Consider the following 20792-nt stretch of genomic DNA (forward strand, 5'->3'; position numbering starts at 1 on the left):
TCTCTGCACAAGTAACATCTGCCCCACCTGCCGTGCACATGGGCCCTTATTCAGATCTGATCGCAGTCAAAATTTGTGGGGCAGATGTAACATGTGCAGAGAGAGTTAGATTTGGGTGGGGTGTGCTGAAAATGAAATCTAAATTGCAGTGTAAAAATAATGCAGCACCTGGATCCGTCCTGTCACTACCTAGGAGTCTGCATGATGGTGTCACCCCATTGGAGGAGGACACCCGGGTGCGGTCTGCATCACCCTCTGATGCCACTGTGTAGCTGAGTGCCGCTGTGCCATCACATAAAGCACCCACTGGGTGAGACCTGGCACTGTGTCAGGGCATCTGCCGGTCTGTGCCTACACCTGGTACTGCCCTGATATGTACATCCATAGACCTAGCTGGCGAACCCTAGTCAGCACTACCTGATCCAGCTTGTTGTAGAAGTCCATGTTGGCGGCACACAGGTATCGCCCAAGCAGGGTGGCATGGGTGGTAAAGATGGTGGCGACAGGAAGCTTCTGATACCTGCACAGTATTAGGCCGGCCCCAGCCTGCCATTCGTGGAAATGGGCAATGACGTTTGGCTTGTCGGTGAACTGATTGGTCAGCTAAAATACACATAAGAGAATTAGTATTATACCAGGTCACCTGAGTCACATAAATACTAATATACAGAATATTCACAGCCCCAACCGGCCACACTGGCCGCCAGTGGGGTAATACACCCCCCCCCCCCCCCCCCCCCCACACACACACACACACCTCTGCCTACATACCCAGATCCTTCATGAACTGCAATCTGGAAAACATTAAAACCGCCCAATGGGCTGCAGATCTGTGCAAGCTCCAGTGGACAGGAGCCGGAACAGTCACAATGCGACCGTAGTCCACAGCGATATGGGGCATAAGCGTATTGTTGGGGTGGTGACTGACCATTTTTGGGGGGCAGTCCAGACAATGCAGGCATTTCCAGACCATTCAGGGGGATAGGACTGGCAGCTGAGTAACGTCACACACAACCACTGCAGCCCCAAAAATGGTCAGGCCGCGCCGCCCGGGAGCTACCGGTGATGTGCGAGGGCTTTTCTGTATGAGGGCTTTTTCTCGTACAACATCTCGGGGGTACATTGCAGGGAGGGACCCAGCGTGCGGGCGGTCTTGTCCTGTGCAGTCTGCCACAGGGAGTTGATGAGAGCCATTGTACATGGCTGCTGTCCTCGCATGTATGTATCATAGGCCCACATGTATGTACAACAGGCCAGGACTGGTTACATTGCGGGGGGAGGGGGGGGGGGCAGGATGGCCAGCTGGGCTAGAAGGAATTTCAGGGATCCTCTCACATAAACATCTGGGATTCTCTCGGCATTTATGTCCTAATATATTTGTTATTATAGAAGCCTGTGATCAAACCACTGTAATGCGAATATACACAGAGACGGCCCTAGGCATAGGCAAACTAGGCAAATGCCTAGGGCATTTGGAATGCCTAGGGGCACCAGCAGCTTCTGCTGATTAAAAGGATATGCAGCATGCCTATATTCTGTGTGTGAGTGAGGTTGTCTCTGCATATGAAGTAGTGTATTCATGGAAATCACTGTAACATAGCATTCCGTATGCAGGTACAGCCACAGTCGCACACAGAATATAGGCTTGCCGCATATCATTTTAATCATCGGAAGCTCCTTGTGTGTGATGGTCATAACAATGCAAATAAGACGAATTTTCAGCAAAAAAGGGACCCAATGTTAGCAGAAGGGCCAGGAGCTGCATGACCTATTGAGGCAAGATGTATGAGGATATCATGTATCTAGAAGTAAGGAAGAACCTACAGACCACTTGCCTGTGTATGGTCCAGAGATAAGAAAAGTAACTGGTTGAAAAATACTAGATAACAGATAACAGAGTTCAGGAAAGCGGAGCTGCAGTCCCTATGGACGGGGCTGTCTCCAAATCCTGTTTATGAAAGTATTGCAAATATTAAAATGTAACTTTTAATGTAAACTTTTTTTAAAATATCCTAGACAAACATGTAGACGAAACAAAAACATATATATAAATACACAAACATGTGCAGCAGGTAAATGCAATGCAGCACTGCCTGAGACCGCTACAGATAACCATGCACAATATGGCTCATATGTTGTAACTAGGTACAGAAATAGTTGCAACAAAGTTGCTTTGTATCTTAAAGGTTTAGTGGGTGAAAAAATACACCCGTCACAGTTACACGCAGGAATTGTTCCTTTTCCTGAGTGTAAGGTTGGTACTACAGAGGCCTATAGTTGCGCGCTAAAGAATTTTTGTATCAATTATTTGGACATTTCGGCATCCATTCTTTGGACACTGTCGGCATTTACACAGAGGTTGACAATGAAGATTGTTCCAGATGACTGCGATTGGTACAAATGTACAGGTCAAAATGGTTTATCTAAGCTAAAGCAAACTCTTGTAGATTGTGTTCTGCCGACCACTGTCGTGTCAACATATAACGCCTGTCATCAACAGTACATTAGTCGGTGGACCGACACCTGAATATTTCTCATGCACTGTCACCAGATGGTCAATGGATACTTTAGCTAGCACATACAGTGTTACCAAGATGTTATCACAATCTGCCCTCTACTGTGTCGGCAGTTACACAAATGTTGACGTTAAAGAATCGATATATAGTAGCGGTTTAGCACAGATATGCAGACAAATGTATCAGCCTCCTGTTGGTTATATTCAGCCGACCGTTCTCGTGTCGACAGAACAGATTATGCTATGTTGTCCTTACTTATGCACTACAATCAATTAATATCAAAAAATACTATCACAGTCTGCCCTCCACTATGTCAGCAGTAACATCAATGTTGGCATGTGAGAATTGATATAGAGTGATGGTTAGCACAAATATACAGACGAATATATAGCAGCCTACTGTTGGTTATGCTCAGCCAACAGCTTTTGTGTCGACAGAGCCGATTATGCTATCTGTTTTTTGAGAGTATGTCTAAAACAGTCTAACCACAGTGTGCGTGATATCAGGTAGGACATGCAAGATTTGCAGATAACAGTTTTTGACAGTGACAATAATATCAATAGAATCACCAGGTAGCCCGAAGGCTGTATAACTAATCAATTATCTGAATCACACATCATCTAGAAATGATATAGGCGTTCCCGCTAAGTACTTGGATAGGGATTGGGAATTCCCAATCCCTATCCAAGTACTTAGCGGGAACGCCTATATCATTTCTAGATGATGTGTGATTCAGATAATTGATTAGTTATACAGCCTTCGGGCTACCTGGTGATTCTATTGATATTATTGTCACTGTCAAAAACTGTTATCTGCAAATCTTGCATGTCCTACCTGATATCACGCACACTGTGGTTAGACTGTTTTAGACATACTCTCAAAAAACAGATAGCATAATCGGCTCTGTCGACACAAAAGCTGTTGGCTGAGCATAACCAACAGTAGGCTGCTATATATTCGTCTGTATATTTGTGCTAACCATCACTCTATATCAATTCTCACATGCCAACATTGATGTTACTGCTGACATAGTGGAGGGCAGACTGTGATAGTATTTTTTGATATTAATTGATTGTAGTGCATAAGTAAGGACAACATAGCATAATCTGTTCTGTCGACACGAGAACGGTCGGCTGAATATAACCAACAGGAGGCTGATACATTTGTCTGCATATCTGTGCTAAACCGCTACTATATATCGATTCTTTAACGTCAACATTTGTGTAACTGCCGACACAGTAGAGGGCAGATTGTGATAACATCTTGGTAACACTGTATGTGCTAGCTAAAGTATCCATTGACCATCTGGTGACAGTGCATGAGAAATATTCAGGTGTCGGTCCACCGACTAATGTACTGTTGATGACAGGCGTTATATGTTGACACGACAGTGGTCGGCAGAACACAATCTACAAGAGTTTGCTTTAGCTTAGATAAACCATTTTGACCTGTACATTTGTACCAATCGCAGTCATCTGGAACAATCTTCATTGTCAACCTCTGTGTAAATGCCGACAGTGTCCAAAGAATGGATGCCGAAATGTCCAAATAATTGATACAAAAATTCTTTAGCGCGCAACTATAGGCCTCTGTAGTACCAACCTTACACTCAGGAAAAGGAACAATTCCTGCGTGTAACTGTGACGGGTGTATTTTTTCACCCACTAAACCTTTAAGATACAAAGCAACTTTGTTGCAACTATTTCTGTACCTAGTTACAACATATGAGCCATATTGTGCATGGTTATCTGTAGCGGTCTCAGGCAGTGCTGCATTGCATTTACCTGCTGCACATGTTTGTGTATTTATATATATGTTTTTGTTTCGTCTACATGTTTGTCTAGGATATTTTAAAAAAAGTTTACATTAAAAGTTACATTTTAATATTTGCAATACTTTCATAAACAGGATTTGGAGACAGCCCCGTCCATAGGGACTGCAGCTCCGCTTTCCTGAACTCTGTTATCTGTTATCTAGTATTTTTCAACCAGTTACTTTTCTTATCTCTGGACCATACACAGGCAAGTGGTCTGTAGGTTCTTCCTTACTTCTAGATACATGATATCCTTGTATCGCTGTTAAAATTTCAAAAATCCAAGAGTGCCCCAACAAAGAGAGAGTCTTTTTTTCTTCTTTTTCTTAGTAACCCATTTACTCTCCTGGGCGCACCTCCACCCGACCAATTGTTAGAAACAGGGGGATTATTCCCCTTAAATAATTATTCTCGATTGTGGATCTTCTTATCTCTTCTCATAAACAAATAAATTGTTATCTCTTGTGCACCGGTCACCATCCCCTCCCTTTTCCCCTTAAAGATGTATGAGGAAACATCTGTATCCAAGCAGAGGCAGAGGTCACAGTGTTAGCGGCTGTGCGAGTGCTATCTGTGGGTGGGTTGGTTGTGCAATAGTGTTCGGCATATGTGTAAGGGGCATTATGTGTGTCATGTATAAATGCATTAATAATGTGCGACATATGTGTAACAGGCATTATGTGTGTCATGTGTATAAGTGCATTAATAATGTGCAACATATGTGTAAGGGGCATTATGTGTGTCATGTGTATAAGGGCATTAATAATGTGCAACATATGTGTAACAGGCATTATGTGTGTCATGTGTATAAGGGCATTAATAATGTGCAACATATGTGTAAGGGGCATTATGTGTGTCATGTGTATAAGGGCATTAATAATGTGCAACATATGTGTAACAGGCATTATGTGTGTCATGTGTATACGGGTATTAATAATGTGTGACATATGTGTAAGGGGCATTATGTGTGTCATTATGTGTATGAAGGGCATTAATAAAGGTTGGCATAATGTGTAAGGGGCATTATGGTTATAAGGACATTAATAATGTGTGTCACGTGTAAGGGGCATTACTGTGTTGTATTATCAGGGGTTCCGAGAGAAAGGGGTAGGGGGTTCAAATTACCCAGGCCAAAGTCTGATGGAAGGTCCCAGTGGGGGCCCCCTCCCCTTAAGTGACAGCAGCAGCTGCAGCTCTTCTCCTCTGCCCAGCACACACTGTTTTGTGCTGGGTTGCAGTGTGGCCATGGAGGTGCTTAAAATACAATATTTTCTCAGGATTTTTTTCTAAGGGTATAATGTGAATAATGTGAGGAGTAATGTATATAAGGTAAAGTGGTTACTACTGTGGGATGTAACGTGAATAAGGGACACCATCGCATGATATAATGTGAATAAAGTTGCACTACTGTGTGGCATCATTTGAATTGGGGGTACTATTGTGTGGCCATGCCCCTTCCCAGCAAGAACACACCCCTGTTTCGGCTGCGCACCGAATGTGTGCGCTGTTTCTATTTAAAATATTGCGGGTAGGAGCACCAAAATGATGACTGCTATGATGAGGGTCAGAGGCGGAACTAGTGGCGGTGCAAAGGGGCACCAGCCAAAATCTAGGGCGTCATTTAGGCTAGGGCCGGCTCTGATTACAGACATATACTGACGTTTATGGCTGAAGCTCGTTAGGTTGTTACTGTGTGTGATACATTAATACATAAGTTCAGGGCAGTACGGATGGTGTAATGGTTAGCATTACTGCCTCACAGCACTGAGGTCATGGGTTCTATCCCCACCATGTGTTATATATACGGGGCAGTACGGACGGTGTAATGGTTACATTACTGCCTCACAGCGCTGAGGTCATGGGTTCTATCCCCACCATGTGTTATATATACGGGGCAGTATGGATGGTGTAATGGTTACTGCCTCACAGCACTGAGGTCATGGGTTCCATTCCCACCATGGTTCTAACTGTGCGGAGCTTGTATTCTCCCCGTGCTTACGTGGGTTTCCTCTGGATACTCCCACATTTTAAAAATATACTGGTAGGTTAATTGTTTTCCAACAAATATTAACCCTAGAATATCTGTGTGTGTGTACATGTGGTAGGGAATATAGATTGTAAGCTCCACTGGGGCAGGGACTGATGTGAGTGGTCAAATATTCTCTCTGTACAGCGCTGCGGAATATGTGTGCGCTATATAAATAACTGGTAATAATATTCTCTGTACACCGCTGTGGAATATGTGTGCGCTATATAATAACTGGTAATAATAGTCTCTGTACAGCGCTGCAGAATATGTGTGCGCTATATAATAACTGGTAATAATAATCTCTGTACAGCGCTGTGGAATATGTGTGCACTATATAAATAACTGGTAATAATAATCTCTGTACAGTGCTGCGGAATATGTGTGTGCTATATAATAACTGGTAATAATAATCTCTGTACAACGCTACGGAATATGTGTGTGCTATATAATAACTGGTAATAATATTCTCTGTACAGCGCTGTGGAATATGTGTGCAATATATAATAACTGGTAATAATAGTCTCTGTACAGCGCTGCGGAATATGTGTGCGCTATATAATAACTGGTAATAATATTCTGTGTGCAGCGCTACGGAATATGTGTGCGCTATATAATAACTGGTAATACTATTCTCTGTACAGCGCTGTGGAATATGTGTGCGTTTTATAAATAACTGGTAATAATATTCTCTGTACAGCGCTGCGGAATATGTGTGCGCTATATAATAACTGGTAATAAATAAATGAATACAGTATTTTCTCTATAGAGTCTTTAACCCCTTCCCTGGTATTCCTGAGAATTTTCCGGGCTATGCCTTAGTGCTCAGACTGGCAAGCCCAGGAAATTCTCGGGAATGCCGCTGGTTATAGTCGGGCAGCGCTGCTGATAGCTGAACTCAGCTTCAGCGTTGCCCGGCTCCGGCTGCTCAGCGGCGCGTCCCTTCCCCCCACCCTTGGCTATGTGACAGTCTATGACAGTGCACAGACATCATGCCGGTTGCCGGGGAAAGGGCCGGGCAGCGGCAGATATAAAGTTCAGTGGCGCTGCCCGGACCCGGGGACACAGTGGTGGTGTTTTTTTTAGAAGAAAAAACTCGCCCAGTAGGGAGTGCTCCCTAAAAAAAAACACCACTGAAGGGGTTAATGTAAAGTTTTTATTTTACCGAGCTGGACCTAGGATTAAGCTCTAATGCGAAACGTACGTCAGGACGCTCACGGGGGGACACGGTACACATGCTTCACCCGCTAGAAGCTGTTCGTTAAAGATATGTGTGTCAGCATTCATGCAGTAAATCATTGAATAAGCGCTAATTGTGTGGCACTCGCTATTGTATGCACTGACAAGAGTAATGGGTTCCATGTGCTCAGATTTACACAGTTTGTACGGTGGAACCGTCAATTGATTAATAGACGACTGTGCCAATGCCGACAATCTGATTATATAATAAATATTGCACATGCTCCATACTATGTATTGCACCTAAAGGATTCATTCATATTTTTACATTATATTGTTACACATCCGCGTTGTATGGTGAACATAGAGCCAATAGTTCTGTAAAGCTGCGTACACACAGGGGCGATAGGGGCTGAAATCGCTGGAAATATTGTCACAGGCGACCATATTGCCAGTGATGGGAGTGTGCACAGTGATAAATCGCCGGGTGCGCGCTCCCGTTTTCAGCCCCGTTCTAATCGCTGGTCGCAGGAGCTTGCTCCAGCGACCAGCTGATTACCACTGCAGCTCCCCCAGCAGAGGTTCCCCTTCATCAGCGACCATCTCTGGTGGCTGATGAACAGGAGACACTGAGCAATATATCCCCCCCCCCCCCCCACCCCCGTGTGTACGGGGCTTAAAGCAGTCGGCTAATTTAGATTCACTTCAGAATCAAATCATTGATAGTGACAAAACAACGTCGTTTATATTTATCCTGGTAACCACACCAACTGTTATTGGGGCATTGTGAGGTTATTCTAGTGGGATAGGATAATTATAATATACATACTACAACCACATTCATACTGTGGGTTGTTCTCATTAACCCTCCAAGCCCCCCCCCCCCCAGCATAAAGTCCCATACGGATGGACAAACTATTAGCAATGTCTTTGTATTCTGATATCTAATCAGTAACAATAGGCTGACTGCAGCAGCCGCTTCCATCTATTGCAGATTAGAGATTCGTCATATATTAGAGTCAATTTCTGACTGATATTACAGTCACCAAGCATTCTCCTGTAATCCGCACGTAGCGGTATGCGATCACATCTGTGTACTAGGTTTAATAGCGCAGCCAGGGGATTTGTATTAATATAATACATGCTGAAATTCAAATCACCATTCACCTAATCATTACAATCATGCTGTCTCATATGGCATAAAGTTCTATTAGAACAGATTCATTTATGCCAGTTGCAGCACATCAATTCCTAACAGAAGATCTTAATAATAAACACATTCACCAACAGAATTAAGCCCCGCACACACGGGGAGATATATTGCTCAGTTTCTCCTTTTCATCAGCGACCAGAGATGGTGCCGCAGAGGTAATCAGCAAGCTCCTGCGACCAGCGATTAGAACGGGGCTGAAAACGGGAGCGCGCACCCGGCGATTTACCGCCGGGGCACACTCCCATCACTGGCAGCCAGCGAACATATTTCCAGTGATTTCAGCCCCTGTAGCCCCCGTGTGTACACAGCTTTAGTCCTAACAATCCTGGCATTCCTATCATGACACATTATTAACATACATTGTTGTCAACGAATGCTGACAGTTAACAAAAAATTCTAGGTATTGAAAATAGACACAGTTGCATAGGAATATTACTTATTTGCAACACAATAACTTCATCACAGTACCGTTTGACACAGAGTGTTACAAGTGTCATGTAATATATTGATGGTCTTGTGATTGTAATACACACAATTACAAGTGCAACATCTCACACATAGGCATTCATTCAAAAACTATAGGTCATTGAACCCTAACTAGAAACACACTGAACGAACAGCTCTATTTTACTTTCATTTTTTCACTCTTTAATACACGTAACTGCACTTTCACAATTGATTTTAACCATATTTTCGCTGCTTTTTAATTTTGACAACAATAAAAGTTACATTTTAAATCAGTTTTCTTGGGACACTACAAAATATAAATGGGTTTGAATAGATGCTATATAAGCAATTATTAGCCAGTTCTGAGTGCCCCTTGTAGGAATTCTTTTTGTTCAGTATTCATATGAATTCTGGGATGCACCTCTCTGAAGATATATGAAAACCTGAATTAATAGTCATATTTATATACCGAGATCATCTGGCAATCACATCATCAGACTGTGCAGATTAATCTTCCTGTCCAGAGGTATATGGCATGCAGCTGCTGTGGAACTACAAGTCTGAGCATGCATACTGCCTAGTTCTGGTCCTAGATATAGGAGCAGTGAGTGTGGATCCGAATCCAGGTCCAAATGTTTCATTTGGAAGAATTACTTTGCAAACTACGTATAAAATGCAGACATCAGATATTGTGAGCGTACTCAGAACTTACCTCTTTCAGGAACCACGTTGTGAGGGATCCAAACAATAAGGCGTCATTGGCTTCCCGGTCATGGAACGGAATTCCCACACTGCATGCGTCCCAAAATTCCCCTTTCCATCTGTCAAGGTTCCAAGCGGCGGAACTGATGTCAAATAGCACAACATATGGATTCCCCTCAATCAGCCACCGACCGAAGTATACCTGGAACACAACCAAGCTCAGGTGGAGATACAATGTGACCAACAGGTGGATGTATACTGAGAGGATAAGGGGGGATACAGGCGGACATAAACTGAGAGTAGAAGGGGTGATACAGGCGGACATAAACTGAGAGTAGAAGGGGTGATACAGGCGGACATAAACTGAGAGTAGAAGGGGTGATACAGGAGGACATATACTGACAGGAGAAGGGGTGATACAGGAGGACATATACTGACAGGAGAAGGGGAGATACAGGAGGACATATACTGACAGGAGAAGGGGAGATACAGGAGGACATATACTGACAGGAGAAGGGGAGATACAGGAGGACATATACTGACAGGAGAAGGGGAGATACAGGAGGACATATACTGACAGGAGAAGAGGTGATACAGGTGGATATATACTGACAGGAGAAGAGGTGATACAGGTGGATATATACTGACAGGAGAAGGGGTGAGACAGGCGGACATATACTGAGAGTAGAAGGGGGGATACAGGAGGACATATACTGACAGGATAAGGGGAGATACAGGAGGACATATACTGACAGGAGAAGAGGTGATACAGGCAGACATATACTGACAGGAGAAGGGGTGATACAGGAGGACATATACTGAGAGTAAAAGGGGTGATACAGGCGGACATATACTGACAGGAGAAGGGGTGATACAGGAGGACATATACTGACAGGAGAAGAGGTGATACAGGCGGACATATACTGACAGGAGAAGGGGAGATACAGGAGGACATATACTGACAGGAGAAGGGGTGAGACAGGAGGACATATACTGACAGGAGAAGGGGTGATACAGGAGGACATATACTGACAGGAGAAGAGGTGATACAGGCGGACATATACTGACAGGAGAAGAGGTGATACAGGCGGACATATACTGAGAGTAGAAGGGGTGATACAGGCGGACATATACTGACAAGAGATGGGGTGATACAGGCAGACATATTCAGACAGGAGAAGGGGTGATCCAGGTGGACATATACTGACAAGAGAAGGGGTGATACAGGCGGACATATACTGACAGGAGAAGGGGTGAGACAGGCGGACATATACTGACAGGAGAAGGGGTGATACAGGTGGACATATACTGAGAGTAGAAGGGGTGAGACAGGTGGACATATACTGAGAGTAGAAGGGGTGATACAGGTGGACATATACTGACAGGAGAAGGGGTGATACAGGCGGACATATACTGACAGGAGAAGAGGAGATACAGGAGGACATATACTGAGAGTAGAAGGGGTGATACAGGAGGACATATACTGAGAGTAGAAGGGGTGAGACAGGAGGACATATACAGACAGGAGAAGGGGTGAGACAGGCGGACATATACTGACAGGAGAAGAGGTGATACAGGTGGACATATACTGACAGGAGAAGGGGTGATACAGGTGGACATATACTGACAGGAGAAGGGGAGATACAGGAGGACATATACTGAGAGTAGAAGGGGTGATACAGGAGGACATATACTGACAGGAGAAGGGGAGATACAGGAGGACATATACTGAGAGTAGAAGGGGTGATACAGGAGGACATATACTGAGAGTAGAAGGGGTGAGACAGGAGGACATATACAGACAGGAGAAGGGGTGAGACAGGCGGACATATACTGACAGGAGAAGAGGTGATACAAGTGGACATATACTGACAGGAGAAGAGGTGATACAGGCGGACATATACTGACAGGAGAAGAGGTGATACAGGCAGACATATACTGACAGGAGAAGGTGTGATACAGGCAGACATATACTGACAGGAGAAGGTGTGATACAGGTGGACATATACTGACAGGAGAAGGTGTGATACAGGCAGACAAATACTGACAGGAGAAGGTGTGATACAGGTGGATATATACTGACAGGAGAAGGGGTGATACAGGTGGACATATACTGACAGTAGAAGGTGTGATACAGAGAGATATATACTGACAGGAGAAGGGGTGATACAGGCGAACATATACAGACAGGAGAAGGGGTGATACAGGCGGACATATACTGACAGGAGAAGGGGTGATACAGGCGGACATATACTGACAGGAGAAGGGGTGATACAGGCGGACATATACTGACAGGAGAAGAGATGATACAGGCAGACATATACTGACAGGAGAAGGTGTGATACAGGTGGACATATACTGACAGGAGAAGGGGTGATACAGGCGGACATATAGTGACAGGAGAAGGGGTGATACAGATGGAAATATACTGACAGGAGAAGGGGTGAGACAGGAGGACATATACTGACAGGATAAGGGGTGATCCAGGTGGACATATACGGACAGGAGAAGGGGTGATACAGGAGGACATATACTGACAGGAGAAGGGGTGAGACAGGAGGACATATACTGACAGGAGAAGGGGTGATACAGATGGAAATATACTGAGAGGAAAAGGGGTGATACAGGCGGACATATACTGACAGGAGAAGAGATGATACAGGCAGACATATACTGACAAGAGAAGGGGTGATACAGGCGGACATATACTGACAGGAGCAGGGGTGATACAGGCGGACATATACTGACAAGAGAAGGGGTGATACAGCCGGACATATACTGACAGAAGGAGTAATACAGGAGGAGATATACTGACAGGAGAAGGGTTGATACAGGTGGACTTAGGTCCAGTTGCACTAAGCTTCAAAAGTGATCAAATGGACAGTGATAAACAGCCAGCCAATCAGCTCCTACCTGACATTTTTCAAACAAAGTCTGTGACATGGCAGGTAGGAGCTGATTGGCTGGCTGTTTATCACTCTCCATTTTATCACTTTGAAGCTTAGTGCATCTGGTCCATTTACTGACAGGAGCAGGGGTGATACAGGCGGACATACAGTATACTGACAGGAGAAGGGGTGATACAGGCGGATATATACTGACAGGAGAAGAGGTGATACAGGTGGACATATACTGACAAGAGAAGGGGTGATACAGGTGGACATATACTGACAGGAGAAGGGGTGATACAGGCGGACATATACTGACAGGAGAAGGGGTGATACAGGCGGACATATACTGACAGGAGAAGGGGTGATACAGGCGGACATATACTGACAGGAGAAGGGGTGATACAGGTGGACATATACTGACAGGAGAAGGGGTGATACAGGCGGACATATACTGACAGGAGAAGGGGTGATACAGGCGGACATATACTGACAGGAGAAGGGGTGATACAGGCGGACATATACTGACAGGAGAAGGGGTGATACAGGCGGACATATACTGACAGGAGAAGGGGTGATACAGGCGGACATATACTGACAGGAGAAGGGGAGATACAGGCAGACATATACTGACAGGAGAAGGGGTGATACAGGTGGACATATACTGACAGGAGAAGGGGTGATACAGGCGGACATATACTGACAGGAGAAGGGGTGATACAGGCGGACATATACTGGCAAGAGAAGGGGTGATACGGATGGACTTATACTGAGAGGAAAAGGGGTGATACAGGCGGACATATACTGACAGGAGAAGGGTTGATACGGATGGACATATACTGAGAGGAAAATGGGTGATACAGGCGGACATATACAGACAGGAGAAGGGGTGAGACAGGCGGACATATACTGACAGGAGAAGGGGTGATACAGGAGGACATATACTGACAGGAGAAGGGGTGATACAGGCGGACATATACTGACAGGAGAAGGGGTGAGACAGGCAGACATATACTGACAGGAGAAGGGGTGATACAGGCGGACATATACTAAGAGGAGCAGGGGTGATACAGGAGGACATATACTGACAGGAGAAGGGGTGATACAGGCAGACATATAACACAGGTAATACTGTGTCACTCAGGTGTGTGTCAGGCAGGTAATACTGTGTCACTCAGGTGTGTGTCAGGCAGGTAATACTGTGTCACTAAGGTGTGTGTCAGGCAGGTAATACTGTGTCACTCAGGTGTGTGTCAGGTAGGTAATACTGTGTCACTCAGGTGTGTGTCAGGCAGGTAATACTGTGTCACTCAGATGTGTGTCAGGCAGGTAATACTGTGTCACTCAGGTGTGTGTCAGGCAGGTAATACTGTGTCACTCAGGTGTGTGTCAGGCAGGTAATCCTGTGTCACTCAGGAGTGTGTCAGGCAGGTAATACTGTGTCACTCAGGTGTGTGTCAGGCAGGTAATCCTGTGTCACTCAGGTGTGTGTCATGCAGGTAATACTGTGTCACTCAGGTATGTGTCAGGTAGGTAATACTGTGTCACTCAGGTGTGTGTCAGGCAGGTAATCCTGTGTCACTCAGGTGTGTGTCATGCAGGTAATACTGTGTCACTCAGGTGTGTGTCAGGTAGGTAATCCTGTGTCACTCAGGTGTGTGTCAGGCAGGTAATCCTGTGTCACTTAGGTGTGTGTCAGGCAGGTAATACTGTGTCACTCAGGTGTGGGTCAGGCAGGTAATCCTGTGTCACTCAGGTGTGTGTCAAGCAGGTAATACTGTGTCACTCAGGTGTGTGTCAGGTAGGTAATCCTGTGTCACTCAGGTGTGTGTCAGGCAGGTAATACTGTGTCACTCAGGTGTGTGTCAGGCAGGTAATACTGTGTCACTCAGGTGTGTGTCAGGCAGGTAATACTGTGTCACTCAGGTGTGTGTCAGGTAGGTAATCCTGTGTCACTCAGGTGTGTGTCAGGCAGGTAATACTGTGTCACTCAGGTGTGTGTCAGGCAGGTAATACTGTGTCACTCAGGTGTGTGTCAGGCAGGTAATACTGTGTCACTCATGTGTGTGTCAGGCAGGTAATCCTGTGTCACTCAGGTGTGTGTCAGGTAGGTAATCCTGTGTCACTCAGGTGTGTGTCAGGCAGGTAATACTGTGTCACTCAGGTGTGTGTCAGGCAGGTAATACTGTGTCACTCAGGTGTGTGTCAGGCAGGTAATCCTGTGTCACTCAGGTGTTTGGTAATACTGTGTCACTCAGGTGTTTGGTAATACTGTGTCAGAAGAAGCTGTGCCTGTAATTGGATAGGTCTCAGGAAGACGCTCTAATAGGATCTGCTGACAATTTGCAGAAAATAAAACAGCCTGGAAGTGTTAATTCTCCTGTAATCCGCTGAGCGGGGATTAGACTCCAGGAAATCTCTACCTGGCAGCCCTGAGCCTGCATCGCGTCCATCGCCCTGGTGAAAGCTGTGCTCGGAGGGTCACAGATCTCCACCTGCGTCCTGACATTGTGCTCGTAGTATGGGCCCATCATAAAGTAGTTCTCTCCCCATTCGTCCACGGTCATCTTCGCTTTAGTCTGGATGACGGTGTAGATGCCGCCGACTGGGGGGAGATAAATACAGGGAGAAATTATTAGGTACTTGGTTCCTAGAATGGCCACAATCTTGTCCATCGTGTACCTTAAAGTTAAGGTACACGATGGACCCGATTTTCTTTGAAATCAGGTCCATTTTGCCGGAAAAGGCAAAATCGGGAGCATCGCGTCGGTCGCGGGCATTAACATGGCCCGCGACGCGATGGACGCGATTTTGCCGTCATGGTTAAAAAGTTAACCAACCCCATTGGTAGTGTCACGCCACGATTGACGCCAACCCGAAGCGTGGCGAGCGCAGCGAACCCGCGAGGGGCGGCGGTGCGCGTCCTCTGACCTTTTCATACCCCTACTATCCACGTCGGCGTAGAGTTGAGAATATAAAGTGTGGCTCGCTGCGCTCGCCACACTTTATATTATCAACTCCACGCCGACGTGGATAGTAGGGGTATGAAAAGGTCGGAGGACGCGCACCGCCGCCGCTCGCCACGCTTCGGGTTGGCGTCAATCGTGGGGTGGCGTTGAGGGGGTAAAATTGTGGGTCTGGGAACTACTTTACATTGAATCCAATGTAAAATAGGGTCCCAGGGGCCCTATTCACATTTGATTCAATGTAAAAATCGGGTCGATCGCGTCGGTCGCATCGCATGCAATTTGGTCGCATGCGATGCGACCGACGCGAATTTTCCTACACGATCACCCCGATACAAATCGGTGTGGCCGTGCTAGGAAACAAGTACCAATTATTTATATGGTGCACACATATTCCGCAGCGCTGTACAGAGAATATTATTACCAGTTATTTATATAGCGCACACATATTCCGCAGCGCTGTACAGAGAATATTATTACCAGTTATTATATAGCGCACACATATTCCGCAGCGATGTACAGAGACTATTATTACCAGTTATTATATAGCGCACACATTCCACAGCGCTGTACAGAGAATATTATTACCAGTTATTTATATAGCGCACACATATTCCACAGCGCTGTACAGAGAATATTATTACCAGTTATTTATATAGCGCACACATATTCCGCAGCGCTGTACAGAGAATATTATTACCAGTTATTATATAGCGCACACATATACCACAGCGCTGTACAGAGAATATTACTACCAGTTATTATATAGCGCACACATATTCTGCAGCGCTGTACAGAGAATATTATTACCAATTATTTATATGGCGCACACATATTCCGCAGCGCTGTACAGAGAATATTATTACCAGTTATTATATAGCGCACACATATTCCGCAGCGATGTACAGAGACTATTATTACCAGTTATTATATAGCACACACATATTCCACAGCGCTGTACAGAGACTATTATTACCAGTTATTATATAGCGCACACATATTCCACAGCGCTGTACAGAGAATATTATTACCAGTTATTATATAGCGCACACATATACCACAGCGCTGTACAGAGAATATTACTACCAGTTATTATATAGCGCACACATATTCTGCAGCGCTGTACAGAGAATATTATTACCAATTATTTATATGGCGCACACATATTCCGCAGCGCTGTACAGAGAATATTATTACCAGTTATTATATAGCGCACACATATTCCGCAGCGATGTACAGAGACTATTATTACCAGTTATTATATAGCACACACATATTCCACAGCGCTGTACAGAGAATATTATTACCACTTATTATATAGCGCACACATATTCCGCAGCGCTGTACAGAGAATATTATTACCAGTTATTATATAGCGCACACATATTCCACAGTGCTGTACAGAGAATATTATTACCAGTTATTTATATAGTGCACACATATTCCGCAGCGCTGTACAGAGACTATTATTACCAGTTATTATATAGCGCACACATATTCCGCAGCGCTGTACAGAGACTATTATTACCAGTTATTATATAGCGCACACATATTCCACAGCGCTGTACAGAGAATAGTTGAACACTCACATCAGACCGGCCCCAGCTTGCAATCTATATTGCCTACCACATGCACCTCAGCGCTGTGAAGCAGTAATGCTAACCATTTCACTGCTCGTATATATAACACACTAGGTGATTCATCGCGCCCTACGGGTGCTCTTCACACCGTCGTAAGGGGCTGCGCCCCCTTAATTTGTGAACATTTGTATATGAGAAAGATGGTTAGAATTGTATGAAAGATGCCTGTATTGCAACTTGAGTTATAGGTGAAATGTGTTACATAGAGAGCATATGATGTGGAAGGGGGTGTGTATTGTTTTGTTTAATTAAAAAGCGGTTACAGAGTAAGATGTACATTGATGGTGTGGATGGTACAGTGACATTTGTGGGTGTGGGGGGGGGGCTGTGTGTATATGTTGTTTAGGTGTGTGTGCAATAGTATAGTAGGGTGTTTCTGAGTCAGCGGCTCCCCACTGGCGGAGGTCACAACACAGGAAAACAGGAAGCTGGGTAGTGATAGGGGTGTGTGGGCATAAGGGGGACTAAAGAGGAGGGTGGGAGATACTGTGCAGCTTCTGCCAGTGGGTGAGGGTCCAGCGTGGCAGTACAGGATGGTGGCCCTTAGTCAGTGTCTCCTCCTACTGGGTGGGAGTTAGGGTGCATGAGAGCAGGAGGCTGGGCTATGAGGCATGATAGGGGCATGTGGGCAAAACAGCGTCAGCGACTCCCCAGTGGTGGAAGTTACGGTTCAGGAGAGCAGGAAGCTGGGTAGTGATAGGGGTGTGTGAGTATACGGCGGACTAAAAATTAAATATATATTCATGTGCTTACAGCACATGAATAAAAATAGCATGCCCCTCCTCAGAATAAAATTCCTGATTTTTTGACACAAAATGTAAAAAACAAAACACTTTATTTTTAAAGTTCACATTCCACTTCACCATAAAAAGATAGCGATTGCTACTTGGTGAATCATGGCGAAAAAAACCTTCAAATATATTCACCATGTGGTCATTGAATAGGGTGATTCACCGTTTTTGTCAAAAATTCGCCAAACAGCACAAATTCGCCATAAAAACATGGCGAATCAGGCTCATTGAATACCGCCCAGAGGCTCCACCCAGCGTTACAGCTCCAGACACACTTTGAGTGACAGATGTCGCCAAATATATAATTGGTGTCCATGTCGACACATGAGAATAAATATGAAAACATTGAAAAAGTGAAAAATAAATCTTGTCAACCTTTATTGTGCTATTAATACGAATACGAATTTTCGGGATAGTAAATGTCAAAAATAAGTGTATTTCTGGATACAAATATACCTATTTTTGACAAATTTCCTTTAGTAAATTTCCCCCTATGTGAGCGGGATTTGAGAGTATTCTAAAGATAACAGATGAAAGCTGCTCTGACAAAATGATTTATTGTATCAGTTTTACTTAAATGTTGCTTTAATTTCTACTTACTGTTCACATAAGTACTGTGCATTATTGGCATATCCCTGTCCTAATTACCATAGCAATGCTGAGAAGTGTATTATGGCATCAGTGTAATGTCTATATACATGGCAGGATGTCTGTGCTGCATATACTGTAGGTGAGATCAGACTATTACACTAGGAACCTCCATCCTCTGCATTATGCTGCCACCTAGTGGATGAGCAGAGGTGACACAGGACAGGAGAGAGGGCAGCTCAGTACATACTACAGAGAAGCAGGCCATCCTCTCCAGTCTGGGTCAGATCCCAGCAATCAGGCCTATTAGGGATCCCGAAGCCCTGACCACCCATGTCCTCCTGTGTCCTCCTCTCACTGGCTCTCACCCATCCTTCAACCAAACAAGTAAATCATTAACCAATGTAGACAGTTGCCCACTTTTCCTCTTGTCAGTATGGGTTATTACCCAGAGCCCACAGTGTATGTAGCACTGTACTGTCTGTAAACATGTGCACAGACATCCCATACTTACTGTATGAAACCGACGCAAAGAGGAGGACACTGATCGCAAAAGCTTACACTCTGGCCTGTTCCTGTAATCCAGTAACCCCTCCAATCCTATTAGCTGGGACACTAGACATCTGCACTCGATGAGAGACGCCAGGAACCAGGAGATTTACAAACCTTTGTTGGTGACTTCCCAGGAGATCTCAAACAGCAATAGGTCCTCTATTGGGAGGTCTTCTTCTTCCCACTGAGGGAGTCCATTTAGGGAGGTCACAGAGAGGGATCTGCTGAGCGGCATGGTGTCCCTACGGTCCTAGCTGGAGGTGTGATAATGTCTTCTCAGCGTCCCTGTCCTGGCTCCTCACCTCACTAAGACATCACAGGAGGAAATGGAAACCTTTTTACCAGATAATCTTGGGCTTAGAGCTTTCTCACAGGCTGACACAAACCATTACACAGACACAGCCAAATCCCACATGGCCTCACTAAGTGGCCAGAGCTGATCAGTGGAACCTTGAATCGTATGACCCTCAGCACCGCCGTCCGGGCACTGGGGCAATGATTAGCCAGGACATGTCCCATCCCATCGTGTGTTTGCTCTGACAGTGACTTGTATGGAACATGACAAATAGAAATGTTTTCATTGAAACGCTCTTCAGAACTGTAAATCCGCCCGTAAAACCTAGCGCTTGGCAAACACCCGGTCACTTATTAACCGTTCGTGGTTACGTTGGAATGCCGTGTTATATAAGAGGAGGCAGCAGCGGGGAACACGCCTTGGTGGCGCAGGTCACAGCGTAGGGGCTCGCAGGAACGCCAAAGGGGTTTATGGTGTTTTTAGTTGGAGGACAGAGAGCCTGTTTATTTGCGGATATAACAGCCCCAGAGGCCAATGCAAGAGGGCAGCTTTCAGATATGGGGGTCGGAAGAGAACAGAACAGTTTACTACTGTACATAAGGGGTAATTCAGATATAATCGCCGCTCTGCAAATCCACACGTCTATCGACCCTGCGTACGGATCATAGCGAGGCTAAACAGCGCCACAATTCGGCGATTACTCTATTCGCAATCCTCTCGCCACTTGGCTGACAGGGAGCCGGGTTTGAGGGTGGTAACTGACCGCTTTCTGGGCATGTCAGGAAAAATGCGGGCGTGGCCAGGTGTTTTGGGGGAGCGTTTGTGATGTCAGAGTCGCCCCAATCAGCCTGTCTCTGTCGCAGAGCTGTGAAAGACACCGAATTATGGCGAGTGAGTTGCGTCAGTGGACTTGCATAAGGCGGGATATCTATCTATCTATCTGGGTGGTGGCTATCTGATTGCAGGGCTCTGCTAAATTACCGACCAGCGAACAGGTGTGAATAACCCCCACTTCCCCCTCCCATCGCTGCAGTTCATGCTGGCAAACAATCATCCACACGACTACTGATCCACACAAGCCTTTCACTGATCCACAAAGCCCTGCCCTGATCCACACAAGCTCCGCCCTGTTCCACACAAGCCTTTCACTGATCCACACAAGCCTTTCACTGATCC

At 45.3% G+C, this 20792-nt stretch overlaps 1 protein-coding gene across 1 annotated transcript in view; it reads right to left on the reverse strand.

The window, feature by feature from the left end:
* The window catches only part of GYS2 (glycogen synthase 2), a 79164-nt gene extending 59365 nt beyond the window's left edge, over positions 1–19799 (reverse strand). Inside the window, exons 1-4 of the mRNA XM_083180779.1 lie at positions 19436–19799; positions 15208–15389; positions 9907–10098; positions 418–603 (exon numbers count right to left, since the gene is read on the reverse strand). Coding sequence (XP_083036905.1) covers positions 418–603; positions 9907–10098; positions 15208–15389; positions 19436–19556 — 681 coding nt within the window. The 5' untranslated portion in view covers positions 19557–19799. The remainder of the gene's footprint in view (positions 1–417; positions 604–9906; positions 10099–15207; positions 15390–19435) is intronic.
* Between the last annotated feature and the right edge of the window lie 993 nt (positions 19800–20792).

This window comes from Crinia signifera, chromosome 4, assembly GCF_055691185.1.
Source record: "Crinia signifera chromosome 4, ASM5569118v1, whole genome shotgun sequence".
Lineage (NCBI taxonomy): Eukaryota > Metazoa > Chordata > Amphibia > Anura > Myobatrachidae > Crinia > Crinia signifera.